This window comes from Stenella coeruleoalba (genome assembly GCF_951394435.1).
Source record: "Stenella coeruleoalba genome assembly, chromosome: 8".
Classification (NCBI taxonomy): domain Eukaryota; kingdom Metazoa; phylum Chordata; class Mammalia; order Artiodactyla; family Delphinidae; genus Stenella; species Stenella coeruleoalba.
The window spans coordinates 78,233,019-78,251,663 of record NC_137154.1 but is presented as its reverse complement, the minus strand read 5'-3'; the positions used below and the strand labels follow the sequence as shown (position 1 = coordinate 78,251,663).

General features: G+C 40.6%; 1 protein-coding gene across 1 annotated transcript in view; it reads left to right on the top strand.

Moving 5' to 3' along the window:
- Nucleotides 1–3,149: 3,149 nt before the first annotated feature.
- LOC307190815 (matrix metalloproteinase-20) overlaps nucleotides 3,150–18,645 on the top strand; it is a gene marked incomplete at both ends in the record, with an annotated part of 50,459 nt that continues 34,963 nt past the window's right edge. Inside the window, 5 exons of the mRNA XM_079930237.1 lie at nucleotides 3,150–3,275; nucleotides 9,585–9,832; nucleotides 13,464–13,612; nucleotides 15,761–15,886; nucleotides 16,683–16,844. Of these exons, the coding sequence (XP_079786363.1) occupies nucleotides 3,150–3,275; nucleotides 9,585–9,832; nucleotides 13,464–13,612; nucleotides 15,761–15,886; nucleotides 16,683–16,844 (811 nt within the window). The remainder of the gene's footprint in view (nucleotides 3,276–9,584; nucleotides 9,833–13,463; nucleotides 13,613–15,760; nucleotides 15,887–16,682; nucleotides 16,845–18,645) is intronic.

Below are 18,645 nucleotides of genomic sequence, written 5' to 3'. Positions count from 1 at the left end.
TTTTTAGGTTAGAATGATTTGGATTTAGTTTAGATTTGACACAAGAATGATAGAAAGAAAGGAAACTTTTGCTCCCCTGTGAAGAGAGAAAGTCAGGACAAAAAAACACCTAGTGAGAAATTACCAGCTTGAGTTTGTCACTTTGGAAGGGTCAAAGGTGTTGCCTAGCACTGGCCTTGAGGTAATACCTACTCACATTAATGTGTAAATGACTTATAAGAACATAAATTGCTACTCCTCTTCAGTTTTTGCGCTTAACAATCGAAGTGTCATACTTGGGAATATTGGGATTCATTGCATTCACGCAATTGAAGAGTGGATACTGGAATCTTCTAGAAATATCTAGATCATACCTTATAAGCAGTTATTTACTTCAGTCTACTTCCAAAAATGGAACTTAGCAAATTCTTTGGAGTTCTGGAGGTGACAGTATTTTCTCTCTATAGGTCCGAGAATTTCTTGCTATCGTTCCTTCACTCCCTGCCTGCATTGGGGCCATCACGATGAATTGCAACAGTGGTTTGGGGAGAAATTGGGGGAATGAGATGATCAAAGAGAGGGAAATTTCAAGGACTCATTCTTTGTTTTTCAATTGTGGCAGCTGCTGTGAAAGTGTAGTAGTAGCACTGCAGAGGACAGGAGAACATATAAATGCAAATTTTGAAAGGTTGTTGTCATAGTATTTTCCTTTACTTAGACCAAAAAGAGACAATGAGTATATGTTTGTACATTCATTCATTCATTTATAAAACAAACTTACGTGACTTTTATATCATTCATTCTCCAAGGAACTTATAATTCAGTTAGTTGAATTAGTCTACTAGATCTGCGGTTTTCTTTCTTTTTTCTTCTGAGGATCATGTTTTGTGTGCCTCACAGCATATAACAGAGATGATGTTCACATGTGTGACAAACTCTCGTTGAGTACCTGGGGTTATTCACTAGACACCATACATGGCCATAACCCCACTGTTTTCTCTTCATGCAGGAAAATGTGTCAGCATGCAAACAGAGCAAGAGAGAGAGAGATCACTATAGTAATAACTTTGAATCTAGCCTAAGTGCGAAAGTAAGACATTTATGTATTTTTATCATTTAACAAATAATAGTATTAAATTATTTGCAACAGACTTCACAAATGACTCTAAATACCAGGTATGTCACCACTTAGACACACTGCTGTAGATGGCAAGGGCAATACTGAATACTTTCTGTGACCAGGATGTTCTTGGCACTTTGTATATATTTTCGTTTCATCCCATACTTCATAATCCTGTTTGCTCATCTACTCCAGTGGTTTTCCAACTTTAGCATGCATCAGAATGACCTGGAAGCCTTGTTTAAATGCATCTGCTGGGCCCCATTCCCACAGTTTCTGATCCAGTAAGTCTGGGTGGGGCCTGAGAATTAGTATTTCCAACAGGTTCCCTGGTAATAGTAATGCTGCTAGTCCAGGAACTACACTTTGAGAATCATTGAGTCATCCACTCATCCATTCAAAAAACATTAATTAAAAGCCTACCTGGTGGGACTTCCCTGGTGGTGCAGTGGTTAAGAATCTGCTTGCCAATGCAGTGGACATGGGTTCGAGCCCCGGTCTGGGAAGATCCCACATGCCACGGAGGATCCCACATGCCGCAGAGCACTTAAGCCCGTGCGCCACAACTACTGAGCCCGCGAGGCATAACTACTGAGCCCGCATGCCACAACTACTGACGCCCGCACATCTAGAGCCCGTACTCTGCAATGAGAAGCCGCTACAATGAGAAGCCTGCACACCACGACGAAGAGTAGCCCCTGATCGCCGCAACTAGAGAAAGCCCACGCATAGCAACGAAGACCCAACACAGCCATAAATAAATTAATTAAATAAATTTCAAAAATTAAAAAAAAAACTCCAGAGTGAAATAATTTAAGAACAATTAATTCATTTTTTAAAAAAAGCCTACCTGGTGCCTGGTAATAAAGTAAAAAGATAAATTGAACATTATTCTGTAAGAGCTGACGTCTACTGAGCACTCTGCTGAGGGCTTTGTTATGACCTGATTTACTCCTTTATGACAATTCTTCAAAGTAGGTACCTTTTTCCCTATTTTTCAGGCAAAATTACCACAGCTGAAAGAGATTAAGTAACCTGCTCAGTCATATGGACAAGTGTCAGAACTAAGACTTGAACCCAGGTCTACTGGATGCAAGTGACACCCACAGACACCATGTCACATGCTATGCTACCTCTGTAACATGAGGGGCTTACACACAGTATTACTGTCAGTCTTTTGCAGATTAAAAAAAAAAATGATGTTCAGAGAAGTTACATAACTTGCCCAAAGTCACCCAGCTAGGAAGTATCTTAAACAAAATTTAATCTCAGTTTGTCTGATGCCAAAGTACTTTTTCCACCATACAACACCATTTCTCCATGCTATCTCTAAATCAGGATCCATCCAAATCAGAGCCAGGAACAAGAGTATGACTCCAGTTAACCAGAGTGCACAGAGAATGGGGAATTGACGGTTTCGGTTAATGAAGAACATCTCTCTTATGTTAACTTATTCAAAAGCTTTCTAACAATTACCAGTGCACCTTCCACCCTAAGTCAGCATGGTATAATGTAAATGCTTCCTTGATGATTCAGGATCTTACGTGTCCCAGAACCATCATTATAAACAGCATTTGTTTCTGAGAAATGTCCAAGTGGATACAGAAGAAGGTGAATGGGGTAGATGTGTGGGGAGCCCAGAGGTAGAAGTCAAGTTAAAGTATATTCTACTCATTTACCTTCTCTGCCAGCAGAATGGAAAAGCCCCAAACTGAGACTCATCAAATGTTTCAGTTGATGTGGGTTCAAATTAATCACGTTTACTCCAATTCATGTAAGTAGCTGAAAACTGCATTAAAAGTGACTGTTTTTCTCGTTTCGCCACTTGGTAAATTGCAAAGAGTGAAGGTTCCCTGACTCCTGTGTACTGCTGTGTTACCCCGTCATCAGCGGAGAAAGGAGCTGTATAATTACCTTTTGAGACATGAATCATCCTTGCTCTGAGGGCCCAGACCTGTTTGACTCTATAAAAGCAGCTCAAGGTCGAAGTGCAAACGTGCACTGTCTGCCATCCCCCAGGCTGCTATAATTACCAAGCCACCAGGAGGAGATGAAGGTGCTCCCTGCATCTGGCCTTGCTGTCCTCCTCGTCACGGCTCTGAAGTTTTCCACTGCAGCCCCCTCCCTATTTGCAGCCACCCCCAGGACCTCAAGGAACAGCTACCACCTCGCACAGGTTTGTGAATCTTTGCACAATTCCCTCTTCCCCCTCCTGCCCCAGAAAACCTAAAGGGGATAATGAGAAAATAAGGAAAATCTGTTATGGCTTTGAAATCATCTTCTAAGTCCACTAAAGTCTAATGGATATGATCCCCTGTACAGCTAAGGCTGGTGTCTGGTACACACTGAGTGCCTGTGTTGCATGATTGCATAAATAAATGAATGAATGTCTATTCGGGTATCTTGCTGCACACAGAATTTGAGGCGGCTAGCAAAAATACATGCATTACAAAAAAAGACAAAAGAAGTATTTGAGGAGCAACGTAGGAGGAAAAATAAGGGCAGAAAAATAAAAATCAAAGTGTAAGATTTGCACAGTAGAGGTGGGTCGGAAACTTAGTGCTAAGATTCCTAACAGTCGCAACAGAAAGATTTCCTGTGTTCACTTTTTAGAAAAATGGCTCTTGTACTCAGGGCAAACTTGATCAAAATTTGAAGTAAACCGGGCTTCCCTGGTGGCGCAGTGGTTGGGAGTCCGCCTGCCGATGCAGGGGACACGGGTTCGTGCCCCAGTCCAGGAAGATCCCACATGCCGCGGGGCGGCTAGGCCCGTGAGCCATGGCCACTGAGCCTGCGCGTCCGCAACAGGAGAGGCCACAACAGTGAGTAGGCCCATGTACCACAAAAAAAAAAAAAAAAAAAAATTGAAGTGAACCAAGTTTTTGCTGGGTGGCTACCTGCTTCTCATGTGAGGATCTCTCCTCTCTAAAGCATATTCACCAAGTACCTTATTTACTTACAATTTCTGTACCTTCCCCTCCTTTAAAATCTCTCCTGACTGTCGGAGAGGATCTGATAAAATAATACATATCAGAATTTCTTCAAAGACTAAGTGTGACTCAAAGTGATTCAATGTATATTTGCTTCCAAGTGTTTTGTTTTTAACATTTAAAGAGAAGTGGCGAACTTTACCTTAAGAAAAAGTCTTCAATGAAGGAATTTCCAACATTCATGAAAGATGTGTAAGTGAGATGTTTTTGCACCAGGGCCTTTGTTTCAAGTGTCTGTCAAAATGATAGCGCATCTGTGATTGCCAACCCTGCCTCAGGGTTGCTTTCCTACCTGCCAGGCTACAACTGGGTACACATTGCAGAGCTGATTGTCACCTGTACACACCGGCGTGTCCCTACTGACTGTTTACACCACTCTTCCATTCTAATTGGTCCATCCCCCTGCCACACCAGTCGTTAAACATTTTGAACATCAGCCCTGCATGTAAACAGCACAGTGGATGCCGAGCACAGACCTGTTGAATTGAACCTCCTTTGACTTGAGCCGACTTTCAGACGAACTAAATTCCAAATAACATATCTCACAATACTGGGGGTCTATTTCAAATTGTATTTTGCTGGTGGCACCAAGCTTTGAATCCCTTCTCCCCAAATGTAATCTTCCATCACCCAGCCTCATGCCACCCTGATTCAGAAACTAGAGGCTTTGGGACCTCCAGAAGGAGGGTCATGCTGAGGCCATGGCAGCAAGCTGGAATGATCAGGGCAAACCTCTCAGGTGGATCCCAGTGCCTAGAAAGAATTACTGTCCCATCTTATAGTTTATAGAAATATTTAACAACTTAGGCAGCCTTACAATACAACAAATGAAATGACATGAAAATAGGCTTATTTCATTAAAATAGCTTAAGTTCATTCATTCAGCAATTATTTATTGAAAGTTTACTGTATGCTATGTGCCAGGACCTGTTCTAAGCACTGGACAAACATCAGTGAACAAAACAAGTCAAGTCCCTGTTCTTATGGCGCTGGCATGGGGATGATGGAGGAGTGGGAAGATGCTGGGAGGAGACAAACAAGTCAGTCAATAAGTCCCCAAGTGATATTAAAAAATAAATTAGGATGATAGTGAGTTACTGGGACCCTGGGGGGCATTTTCACTTGAGTAGTCCAGGAAGGATTCTCTGAGGAAGTGATATTTGAGATAAAGAGCTACGTGAACCTGAACTTCACAGTCGTGTGAAGATCTGGAGACAGAGCAGTCCAGGCAGAGAAAAGAGCGAGTGCAGCAGCTGGGGACTGAAAGAGCTTGGATTGGAGCATCGGGCTAGCATGGCAAGAAGATACTGGCTGAGTCCCAGAGTCAGGCCAGACCAGCATACACCTGGGGCCTGGGGGTCCAGGTCAGGTTAAGCCCCTTCTACACTGTTCTCTTCTTTCTAGATCGCTCACTAAGAGATAACAAATGGTTTCCTGTGCCTGGAAACTCGAGGCAGGAAACGTTTCCAAATACTATTCGCTTCTTCCTAAACCCATGAACACGATAATCTATGCTTGAAAAGATAAACAGGGTTTTAGTTGATTTAATGCCCACTTGTATCTTTTAAATTCTGATTGGCTAATTATCATAAAGGCTTGGAAAATGATGACATACTTAGTCTCATAATCCAGAGTTTTATTCTACTTTTTGTTTGTTTTTTTTTAAAATAATAATATCAATACAACATTTAATACAGGCTGTTAAATTGTTCTTAAAATAATATAAGCTTTTATAATCACATTATTATGAGCTTATAATTAAAGAAAATAAACAAAAAACCTTCCAAATACAAACTGTTAAATTCAGGTACTTTTACTACCATTTTACTTTCTGTGCATAAAGATATTTTTTAATTGTCATTATACTCAAAATTTGGTTCCTACTTTTCTTATTATTATAACACAATAAAATTTTGATTTTATACTATGTTCATAAAGATCATGTTATAAAGTTACAAATATTTCAGAATATAAGTGAGTTATAATTTATTTAGCCATTTCCTTTGTTGGATACATGGAATATTTCCATATGAATAATGTTTCTATGAACATTTTTGTACATCAGCCTAACCTAAAGGATTATTTTTTTCAGGATAGATTTCCAGAAGTGTAATTAATGAGTAAAAAGGTATATACATTTTAAAGTCTTTTGATACATTTCAAAGTATTTTCACACTAAGGATCTCACTGGATCCTCATACTGGTATGGGTAGGATAGACACCAGCCCCATGTTATAGACGAGAAACCTGACACCAAAAGGAATTGCCCAAGATTTTTAGAACCTAGGATTTGTCACACAACAAAAAGTTCCCACAGTTCCATTCCTGTGGCTTAGCCAAAACAGAAAGAAATATTGAAGAACCATATCTTGAACTTCACCTTGTCCTGAAGCACACTTAAATCTGAACTTTAAGCTCTTCACTCTCAGGAAGGACACTAGGAAAGGGCACTGAAAGAAGAGTTGGGAGGGGGACCTGGGCCACTAGCTTCTGGGACTGCCCTCGAGGCCTCTGCTATTCTTATCTGTCAAATATTGTTGGAGACACGGAGAGGGGACCACCATATTGCCAACCCTAGACTCCTGTGGTTTCAACAGTGGGGGAGTACGGAGGGTGGTGAGGCACGTAGGACAATTCTGGTGAGTCCTGAAATCTTTGACCCAGGCCCACAATTAGGTGTTGAGCCAACAGCACACAAGTGTTAGAATAGAACACAAACACAGTTCTAAGTGGGCATCTTTGTGCCTAACTGAACATTTTGACTCTGAAAAGTATGCTAAAACCTCATCAATAACTTTGGCAAGAAAGTGTACAGAATAATTTGGGCTCTCTGTACTTCAGAGAGCTTGATAATTCTTCAAAGAAGCATATTTTCTATATTTTACCTAAAGAAAAATAGCTCAAATGGTAACTGAACATCTACTCTGCACCTAGAACTGGGTCAGGCCGGGGCCATATCTGTGAAGGCATCACGATCCCCAGCCTGAGAAACCAAAGGTGAGAGTGTTGAGAAGCTGGTAGACTATGGTAAAAGGTGGCAGGTGTTCACTAGTCTAAGAACCACATTCCGTGGGAGCACCCAGTAGGGAGCAACTCACCTGTGTCACTGCAGTAACCAATCCTTGTGGTCTCTTTAAGTAGAAATAGTTTTTGATTTTATCTTTACTTCATTAAAGATAGTTTTAATCCTATTTACTATGACTTGCCTTAAACCTTTTGAGTTGCAGGTCTAGCATCTTAAGCATATTTTGAAAAATATATATATAAAACATATATAACTAAAAATGAATTATTCTCAATTCCATCACTAAAATATAACCACTGTTAATCCCTTAGTCTACATATTTCAAAACCCTTTCTATGACTCAGTGCTGGGACTAACATGAAGGAGTGACACAAGCTTGGACCCTGTCTTTATTTAAAATGTTGATATTTTGTCCATCACAGATTTTATGCATTAATTTTTGTTTTTTCCAAAAATATTTCATTAAACATTATTTTTCTTGATCATTGAGTATTTGGCAAACCCCCACCCACTTCCTCATCCTAGTCCTAGTTTAGGACTATATATCTGTGTGTATTAATATGCACAGACTTCTGTTTACAAAGGTGGCTTGTACTATAATAATAGTTGCAAACCTCTTTTCACTTAATATATCAGAAGCATCTTCTTATATGACCATATTTCATAAAACCAAAATTAGAATTTAGAGTGTAAGTGTAACACATAACCTAACAAGGGAATAAAATATTTGAAATCAAAACGGCCTCAGAAAATATGGAGCATCTGGCTTTCCGCACAGAGCTCACCTCTGAAGAGAGTAATTCAGACTTACCATGAGCATCGTGTTATCTCAGCATCAGCTTGAGCAAACAGAATGGCTCAGAGAATCAACGTCATCCTGCCAAAAAGATCAGGAACATAAAATGTTGATTTAAAATGGCCTAACCAGACATGGAAATGAAAGCAAATAGTTACACCTTTGTTTCAGGGCACCTGCCCTGAAGCAAAGAGCAGGGCTTTGTTTCAGGGCTCCATCGCCCTTTTCCTCCTCTTGGGTTCTCATCTCAGTAAGATTTTTACAAAGAACGACCACCAGGGAAGTGAGCTCCTCTCATAAGCAGGGCAAGGAGTAAGGATTGGTTGACCCCACAGTAAGGACACAGAACACCTTGTCCAAACAAGTGAGTGAGTCTTACTCCTTTTCTTTTTTTCCTTAACAATTACAGTTCATGTTCATAGCAGAAAACTTTGGGATATAGGAAAGGATAAGGAATAAATTGTCACCCATAATTTTAACACCCAGAGATAAACAAGATTAATATTCAGACTTATTTCTTTCCATTATTTATGTTACTTATGTTCATTATAAATTATATATATGTTAATTATCAATGTCTTGATTAATGTCTTAATTTTAAGTGTTAATATAGATGTTAACATTATTATATTAATATAAAGATATAATAAACATGAATATAATATATTTACATTATACAATTTTATTTATGAAATTATGTATAAATATTTTACTTCTAACTTTCTCAGTATATTGCCATTATATTGACTTCATTACTCCATGCCATTAAATATTTTTCAAAAATATATAAATAATATTATTTATATACAACAAATAAGTACCTTATAATAATATACAAATATAAAATTTTATATTTAATAAAATATAGATATAAAGATTTAGCTGCTTTTTGTTTTCCTGAAATAAGTTGGGTGGGTGAAATTCCTGGGCCAACAGCAGGCTCTGACCCTGCATTTTCACGACCCTGTCTCACTCACTTCACCCAAGAAGTCATACAGAGTGTTTTGAGTGGTACATTAGGGTTTTAAGCCTTTAAGCGCAAGTAAAAGCCTTATAATTTATGGCTAATTTCATTTGCTTCAAGGGGCAAAGAGCCAGTCCTAGGAAACATGCCCCTTGGAAACAATTTGCACCCCATGTATTGAACACACCTGAATTAATTAAAAGTCTCAGCTGGGAAACAGATTGACCTGCTGCCTTTGTATAAGATGAGAGGATGCAATATAAAGCCGCAGAGAGTTAAGAACATACTGATCTTGCATAATGTATAATGAAAATACGACACAAATAACTGCTTACTAGAAAAATAGGAGAGTCTTTGTTTTACAAATTGGTAAAGACCTCAATGACAAATAAATGGTCCGTGGGGAAAATGTTCACATTATTCTCCTTCCATTATTTTTTTCTCTTCAAACAACTATTCATTGTAGAAAAAGTATAAAAGGCACGCACATAAAAAAATCTAAAATCCCACCGCCCAAAGACAATTGTTGTTCATAACTTGGCATATATCTGTCTAAGCTTCATCTATGCAAATATATCTAATTTTTTCAAAAGTGGGAATATGCTCTGCACACTATCTTTAGCATATCAAGAATACCGTCCCTGTCTTACCTGAGCATAAGTGTTGTCCAGAGATTGTGCTGTGGATGTCAGCCTGCCTCTCCGTTTCAGGCATACCTTGACAAATATTACACAAAGAAAGGAGGGCACCAGATTGGTGAGATGATTGCAAGAGGAGGCAATTCCATGGTTAAAAACATTAAGGAGCTGCAGGCTTTCTTCGGCCTCCGAGTCACCGGGAAGTTAGACCGGGCCACCATGGATGTGATCAAGAGGCCTCGCTGTGGAGTTCCTGATGTGGCAAACTATCGCCTCTTCCCAGGTGAACCCAAATGGAAAAAAAATACTTTGACATACAGGTAATGAGATCGAGTCTTTCCAAATTCGGAGAGAAAGAGCCTTTCTCTCCTTCTTTCTTTTCATTTAAAAATATCTTCCTTCTGATCTGTATAAAAATCATGACTCGGGCTTCCCTGGTGGCGCAGTGGTTGAGAGTCCGCCTGCCGATGCAGGGGACGCAGGTTCGTGCCTCGGTCCGGGAGGATCCTGCATGCCGCGGAGCGGCTGCGCGCGTGGGCCGTGGCCGCTGAGCCTGCGCGTCCAGAGCCTGTTGCTCCACGGCGGGAGAGGCCACAACGGTGAGAGGCCCGCGTACCGCAAAAAAAAAAAAAAAAAAAATCATGACTCATCACAATCATAAGAGAGCATAAGAACTTTTTAGGTCTAATCTTTAGAAAATGACAGTGGAGAATTCACTAGAAAATATGATCTCAAGAGTATCATAATGGCTGGCCGTTTTAGGCATTACAATTTTATCAGAGACAACACATTTTTCTCTAAAGAAAAATAAACTAGTCTAGGATTAATAACCTGATGGTACCAACCAGTTTTCTTAAAACAATCTTTTAAATCAGAAGTAAATAAACTCACCTACTGATAAATTAATTTTTTATTAATTCCAATAATAATTTATTGACAATTTATTAAATGTCTACCATAGGCATTCAGTTTTGGAGATGTAAAGGTGAGTAGATCACCTTTCCTCTTCTTTGGGGGAGACACGCATACAAACAGTCGCAGCTCCGGGTGAGAAGTGTGAAACTACAGGTCTAAGCAGAGAACTGTGGCAGCACATGGAGGGAGCCACCAAGTCACCCAGGGACTGGCCAGTGACATCTGAGCCTGACTTGTAGGCAAAGCGGGAGCCAGTCAGCCCCTAGCCCCAGGCTCTCCCATCTCCCACCTTACCCCCCTCCACCTCCACAGTTGAGCCTGGCCCCCACCTGGCCATCCTCTGGATTCCTCCTGTCCCAGGCGGAACAAGGATTCCGCATGATCCAAGAGGACTCATTCACCCAACCAGAATCTATACCCTCACTGTACTCTGGGTTTTCAGGCCAGAATTCCAGCCCCTCAGCCTGCATCCATTTGTGGGGCCAGTACAGGCCTCCTTCCCAGGTTGGTCCACCCTCCTCCATTGGACCGTCCATGGTGCTTCCTAATTATTATACTACATTTTACTATTATCTATATTCACGAGGTCATTTACATCTCTTATCTGTATGATGGAAATGATGTGCTGCTACTCATCTGCTCCCAACTTTACGTTCACTCATGGCAAGGTGGTTGTTGAAATTAGCCATAGTGAGGGTACTTACAGTATGGAAATCAGCAAACCCTACAGATGAGGAGTTTTGGTCATAGAACTGGTTGTTAAACTGTAGCAGCACACCAGTGATTCCCTGTGATCAAATGGGGGCTCAAACCCAAAGAGAGATCAGATGATTCCTCTAGGCCACTTGTCAGTTGCTATGAGCCTAAGAGTCCATTAAGGTGGTGCTGAACACAATTATTAGCCTCTGCTCCAGCATAAGAATTCCACAAAAATCAAAGCATTTGGGGAAGAAACACCCTATAAAGAATTAAACACCCAAAAGATTATGAGATGATTAAGGGCAAGACAGAAATATTTTATATAAACTCATGAAGTTTTTTCTGTCATTTCTTAAAATAAACTGTATCATAGAATTTTAGTCAGTGATTATGCACAGCAAAGACAAGGGGAGAGATCAAGCTAATTTGGGACTTAAAGAAGTATAATATTCTTGTGATAATATTTGGGGCAGTCCCAAAAGCACCCTCCACACTGCCCATACAGTTGCTCTCAAACAACTCTCCTTCTCCCCCGCCCCACCCAAAAAGGAACTAGAGACTATCTTAGTACTCTGTCTGTATAGCTACTGGATCTCAGAATAACTCCTTTTAACATAGCCCAAAGGACTGCAAAAGACAAAATATAGCATAGTGCTTGTGTGCGTAGGCTTTGGAGTCATAAAGAACTGGGCTCAAGTCCTGACTAGTCATAAAACGTAGAGTGTTACTATAATCTGTGAAGGTTACTGTGAGCGTTAGAGTGCGTACCACATTTAAAAGTGCCTAGAACAACGTCCAGCACGTAGTGTGTATTCACAGAACATTAGCTGTCATCACTGCTGCTGTGTCGGTCTCCAGACCCTGGGTCAGGACCTCTGTCCATGTGCTCTTCCTTTCTGGTGTCGTCCCTTCTCCATCTCTGTCTTCTCCAGCCCAACACACAGGCAGCTCTGTGGGAATGGATAACTTGTCTATAATGTGAGCGAATTTCGAGATACCAACTACACAGAGCCATGATAAATCACAGTTTCATATTATGCAGTGGGCGTGGCATATTCTGAAAACACTAAATGGTCTCTTCAAGGGTTCTTCTGGTTTCCCCCCAGACACTCTACCTCCCTCCCCCAGTCCCTGGAGTTAGAGATCTCCTTGATCCTTCTCTCTCCATTACTGAAGTTTAGCTATTTCCCATTACTGAGGTTTAGCTATTTCCCATCCTCTCTGTGGGACATGGTCCCTTCCTTTTGGACCCCCAGGATAACCACTGTTGGTTTCTGGCTGAGAATGCACCACCTGCATCAGAATAACCTAGAATACTTGTTAAACGCAGATTTCTGGATCATACATGTGTGTTTAACAAGTTTCCTAAGTAGTTATCACAAGTCCTAAACTTTGAGAACTACTGAGTAGGCCCTAAAAAACACTAGCGTTTATTCATTAGTTCATCCACTTAGCAAGTGTTTGCTAAGTGCCTACTATGTGCAAGGGCCTGGACTAGGAGCTGCAGAAAGAGAAAGTTGGCTACGTATCTGCTCTCAAGATTGACTCACACAGAATTCACTTCTAACTCTGCACCCATGATTCCATCTGAGTCCAAGGTTCTGAATGGCAGTTCCTTTCTCCCTCCCTTCTTTTACATGCTGCCAAGAGCCCCCAGCCCCTGGCCTCCAGCATGGCATGTCCTAGAAAAACACCAACTGTCTCTGCCCACTGTTTGTCCAAAATGTTCTGTACTTTTCTGCCTTCTGATGTCATTGCCAGGCCAGGATTTGATGAAAGACTCAAGCCTTTTTCAGTTCAAGCGAGCATCATTGTGAGGAGCTAGCACTTCCCCTTTAAGATACATATTATTTTAAGAAAAAACATTCCCCCATGGCCCTGGGGTAATCCTGATGGTCTCTGAACAAGAATTTGAAAACCCTGAAAACTCTGTGTTTTTATTTTTTACAATTGAAAATTTTCAGTACCTTTTGGGGAAAGAGGTCCCTTCTCAGTTAAAACCACTTTAGGGAAAATGGACTTCCGGCTACTCTTAAAGTTACACAAGGTATTATTCTTTAAAGTTAGTGATATATAATAACAATGAAAGCCAAACTGTTTCAGCACCAGATTATCTCAACTCTTTCATTTCTCCCCTTCATTTTTCTTACTGTTTAACATGTTTCAGTAATTTAACAAATATGAAAGCAAAATAAGAATTATTATTTTGGAGAAAAAAATCTAAGTTGTAGATTTATGTTCAATATTTTTATTTTTAATACAACCTTGATGTAATTCTTGCTTTCTTCACTTAGGAGCACTTACTGAAAGCAAAACATGTTCCTTCTGTTTTCACAGAATATCCAAATACACACCTTCCATGACTTCTGCAGAAGTGGACAAAGCAGTGGAGATGGCCCTGCAGGCCTGGAGTAGCGCCGTCCCTCTGAGCTTTGTCAGAATAAACTCAGGAGAAGCAGATATTATGATATCTTTTGAAACTGGAGGTACTGTGGTGCTTCTTAGATTTTGTCTACTAATCAGAGGAGAAATGTCTCAACACTTTTCCTTCTACAGTATTTAATGCATGTGATCAGCACAATCCTCCTTCACACAGTTGTGAAGGGCAGAGGACAAGGTCATGGCAAAGTCACAATCTTCGTCTGGCCAGAATATAAAACCAGAGGAGTTCTCAGCATTTCTTATCATCATTAGACTGAGCTGTAGAATGGACTCAACATAATCAGCTTTCATAGTGGTATTGCCCCATCAGGGACAAATGCTGTCAGATTTAACTTTCCCATTGGCTAGAAGGTCATCTGACCTCATTCTATTCCCATGATGATACCCATCGCCATATACCCCCTCCCATATTAGCCAAGGATGTCCCACCTTGAATCCTCACTGAGGATTAATTTCACAGGAGCCCTGACAGCTTTCCCGTGCAGCAATGTTTAGGAGAGTGACTGGCATTGCCGTCTTGTCCACACTTGCATACCATCTTTTGGAGATGCCAGGCCTGCCTCCAACCTGCCCACTTCTCCATCCCCCAACTCCCCGCAGCGAGGAGTGGAGCCCTTTTCAGAGAAGCATGTCTAGTAGTAGATGATGGAAAGACCATGTAATTCCTTTCCCCTCTCAGTTTCCTCAGAGTCAAGGTGAGTATCACTGCCTCTTCCCCTTCACAGATAACATTTCTAAGTGTCCTATTTCAAGTCCTTATCTTAATTTTAATCTGATGTCACTGGGGAAATACATGCTTAGAAGCTGGGAGAGAGAAGATCAAGTAAGTCCTGAGTGTGACCCCTTGAGGGGTGGCCCTGGGTGTGGCCTGGTCCATGGCAGATCCTGTTCTCCCAGAGGACCAAGGCCACCCCCCAGTGAACTAGCAGGGCAGTGGGCTCAGGGCAGCTCTGGAGGTGATGGAGTTAACATCTGGCTGTCTCTTGATCTTCCAAGCTTGTGCTCTGTTCCCTAAAACAGAGTTAACTAGGGACTGTGCTGCCATTTAACCAGGCCTTCAGGGCATGTAATCTGATTAAACAACATTGCACTGAAACCTGGGAAATGGCACACCAGAATTTGTTTTGTTGGTTTTTAATAAAACAAGGTATCCTCACGAAAATCCTGAAAAACTGTGAAATGTAGTTTCTATAATATCTCTCGTTTTATTCTTCCTCCTTTTCTATTATATTTGTAATGAACTTTTAATTAAATGTAGATAATAATACAAAAGCATATTAAGCTTTGAAAGTTATAATTTTATAAACACCTTTATTGCTTTCATGAGTTTTATGCATGAAAGTATATCAAAATTACAGAGAATTTTCTTCTTTTTTTGATGCTTCCTTAAATTATATTGTGCTCTAGAAACAGAAAGCACATACTTGTTCAATTTTCTATAATTGTCTTAGTCAAATCATATCTTTGTTTGGTTTTTTGTTTTTCTTATTAATTTTATTTTTTATTGAAGTATAGTTGATTTACAATGTTGTGTTAGTTTTAGGTGTACAACAAAGTGATTCAGTTATATATATGTGTGTGTGTGTGTGTATATATATATATATATATATATATATATATACACATTATTTTTCAGATTCTTTTCCCTTATAGGTTATTACAAAATATTGAGTATAGTTCCCTGTGCTATACAGTAGGTCCTTGTTGGTTATATTTTATATATAGTAGTGTGTATATTTAATCCCAAACTCCTAATTTATCCCTCCCCACCTAACCCCGAATCATACATTGAAAGCACTCTGCCAACGTGTTCACATTCCAGTCAGTGGACGAGGTTGCGATTGAATGACCATCCGCTCTTTCTCCTTTTGTAATCTGTGGCATGGTCATAGTCTACAGTATGCCTTGTGCCAATTAATAGACATTGCAACAAATACAATATCAAAAGAACATTTTTTATTTTTAATGCTTACTATCTTTAAAATACAAAATAACCCTTTTATTTTTTTAATGGATAGGTTACTCATTGGCATGTGAGCTTCTTATAAAAAAATGAATATTGAAAAGTAAACCTATTTGTATGAGAAGTGTCAATGCTATTGAAAAAGTTTTCTGTTCACTGTGATATTAGGTACCCTTCAAAAATTGCTAGAAAGACTAAATCCTGTTGGTGTTTCTCCCCACTTGTTTAGATCACGGGGATTCCTATCCATTCGATGGGCCTCGGGGGACCCTAGCCCATGCATTTGCACCTGGAGGAGGCCTGGGAGGAGATACACATTTCGACAATGCTGAGAAGTGGACTATGGGAATGAATGGTATATATGCACAATTCACCATAACCTGGAAAATATTGTACCTTCTTCTGGGCCTCCATCATGAAACCTTGAGGTTCAACGTCCCAAGCCACCCTTTAACTAGGGGGGCTGGCTAGGAAAAACAAGTAAGCCAAAAATCCAAAAGGGAACACCGTAAGGGAAAAAGATCCACCCTCAAATGTGCTGTAGACTTTTCTGATCTCTGGTTCACAGTGTACAATCTCAAGAAGCAGCAATCCCCTACTCCACACACAGCTCAATTTTTCTTCAACTACATAATATTTTTTGATTCTTACTTGTACTTGGAAATAGGCTATATTCAGAAATGACCTGAGGAGAGTCAGTACTTTCCTGAGAAGTACGATGGGGATGGGTATAAAAGTTCTAGAACATCATGCATGTCATGTAGAAATCTTCAGTGTGAAACTTGTGTGGATAAAAGGGAGTAGGCAGGGAACTAGTAAGGCATCTGTGGCCTAAATCTAGGTATTATTGACACTGTTAGATCTAAGGCCCTTCTTTATCAATCTACTGAGCACCATTGACAATGAACAAAATGAACTGATTTACATTTCCATCTTCTCCCACCCCCAAGCCCTTCCTAGCCAGGATGGGGAGAACTGGACTAAAGTCAGCAAAGTTAAGTGCCAGGACAACCTACCAACCTTTGAATAACCCAGTTATGAAAAGAAAATGAATAAACTGTGATTTGGGCATAAATTCTCCTGTGAAGACAGGAAATGTTGAAAATAAAACCTTGTGCTGATGCTGTCTTTTTCTCTCTCATATTGTCTAGGTTTCAATTTATTCACCGTTGCTGCTCATGAATTTGGCCACGCGCTGGGCCTGGCCCATTCCACAGACCCATCAGCACTGATGTACCCAACTTATAAGTATCAGCATCCCTATGGATTCCACCTTCCCAAGGATGATGTGAAAGGGATCCAGGCACTGTACGGTACAATCACTACGCTTTTTTTGACCACAAACCCTGAAAGTGACAGGCATTTGGTCTCCAACTTAAAGAAAGTATACTTTGTCAGAAGTTACCTACATAAGTGAAGATTAAGCTAGAAACTACAGCCCCAGCTATGCCCTCTTATGAAGAGCTTATTTACCAGATATGAGTATTGCTTTCTTTTGTAAGATGTACAATTAAATTTTACATCTTTCCTCCGGAGCATATTGGTCCCTTGATGGCCATAGAAAATACAATCATTTGTGTGTATTTTGAGTGTCGATCAGGAGTCAGACATTGGGAGAGGATGGATATTTTTTATAGTTCATATATATCACGCTTATCCATTTGCAGATAAGTGACCTTATCTTCCTAAAAATAGCAATGATAATGGTAATAACTGTACCATTCAGTCATATAGGCAATCTTCAGTTTGTAAATCATGCTCATGTGAGTCATCTCCCTACCATCCTCAGGATCAGCCTGTGGGGTGTGAAATGTTTTCCTTATTCGATAGTTGAGAAAGCTGAGGCTCAAAGACAGTAACTATCCCAAAATATTCAAAATGATCTCAAGCGTTAACATTCTTTCAAAGGTAATAAAGGATTATTAGGAACTCTATATCCAATTTTGCTTAACAGAAAGAAAAATCTGTTAATCCATGAGATGAAATCTTGAAACGTCATTAGACCTTGACATTTTTTTGTGTTTGATGGATAAAAGCTGAAGAATCTAGGAAACTGACTTTTCCTTAAGCCTCAGAGCCTGGTTATTCAGGCTTTAGTTATAGGAGTTCCTCCTTTTCCTCTCAGCCTAGAAAAGGGTCTGTAGAGTCCAGCTCGCCCATGTTTCCTGCATGCCAGCCAACCCATCTGCTGCTTAGAAATGGGCACACAGATTTGGGCAGTCAGATTTTACCTGAGGCATAAAAGACAAATTTCATCCCCAAACGTGTTCGGCCAGCTGTATCCCTTCAGAGAGGGGTATATGGCAGTCCTGCTCCGGCCTTGATTGACAGGAAGAAAAAATACTGTGAATCTCTCCATATAACACATTTGGCCCTAGGACTCCAATGTGAAACACTTCCTGTGGCCACCAAGAAGAACCCACTCCAAATCCATTCCTGCCCTTTATGGGTCCTTGTGCACTAGAGTCACCACCATCTGATGGCCACTCTTACTCGGCCAGGAGCTGCAGCATATATTTTGACATGGCCATTTTTACACAGGTGAACAAAATGCAGAAACATGGTTTTATATTGCCAAGAAGCACACACATCAGCCACCCCTGACCACCTGAGCACCCTGATCTTTGGTAGAGTGCCTGGCAGCACACTTCTGATCTGACCAATTTCCAGTTTCTGATCTTTTCCCAAAGCTGCACCCCAGCTCAGATCTTCGCCCCATTGCTGACCCTTCTCCACCCTGATCTCACCCATCTCTCACTCTTAGTGGACCCTTCCCTGTGCCTCACTCCTTCCCTGATCCTCAGCTCTGGTCACAACAAGACTCCATCAAGCACAGAGATCTGTGAGGGGCAGTGGCTCAGGCAGCCCCAGCTCACTCTTCTGTAGCTGGCAGACAGTCCTCAGGAACAGAATGGGGGATGAAAACTCACCAGCACCTCTCCCAAAGGGCGGGTCCTACATTCCAAGAGGGTCCACCAGAAGATAACTTTAAATGGCAAACACTTCCAAGGTACTTCAGTGCCCCAAGAATTTGCTCAGTCTCTTCTGGGTGCCTAAGAAAAGGCTTGTGCACAGGGAAGGACACCCAGAAGTTGTTTGAAAACAATAAGAAAA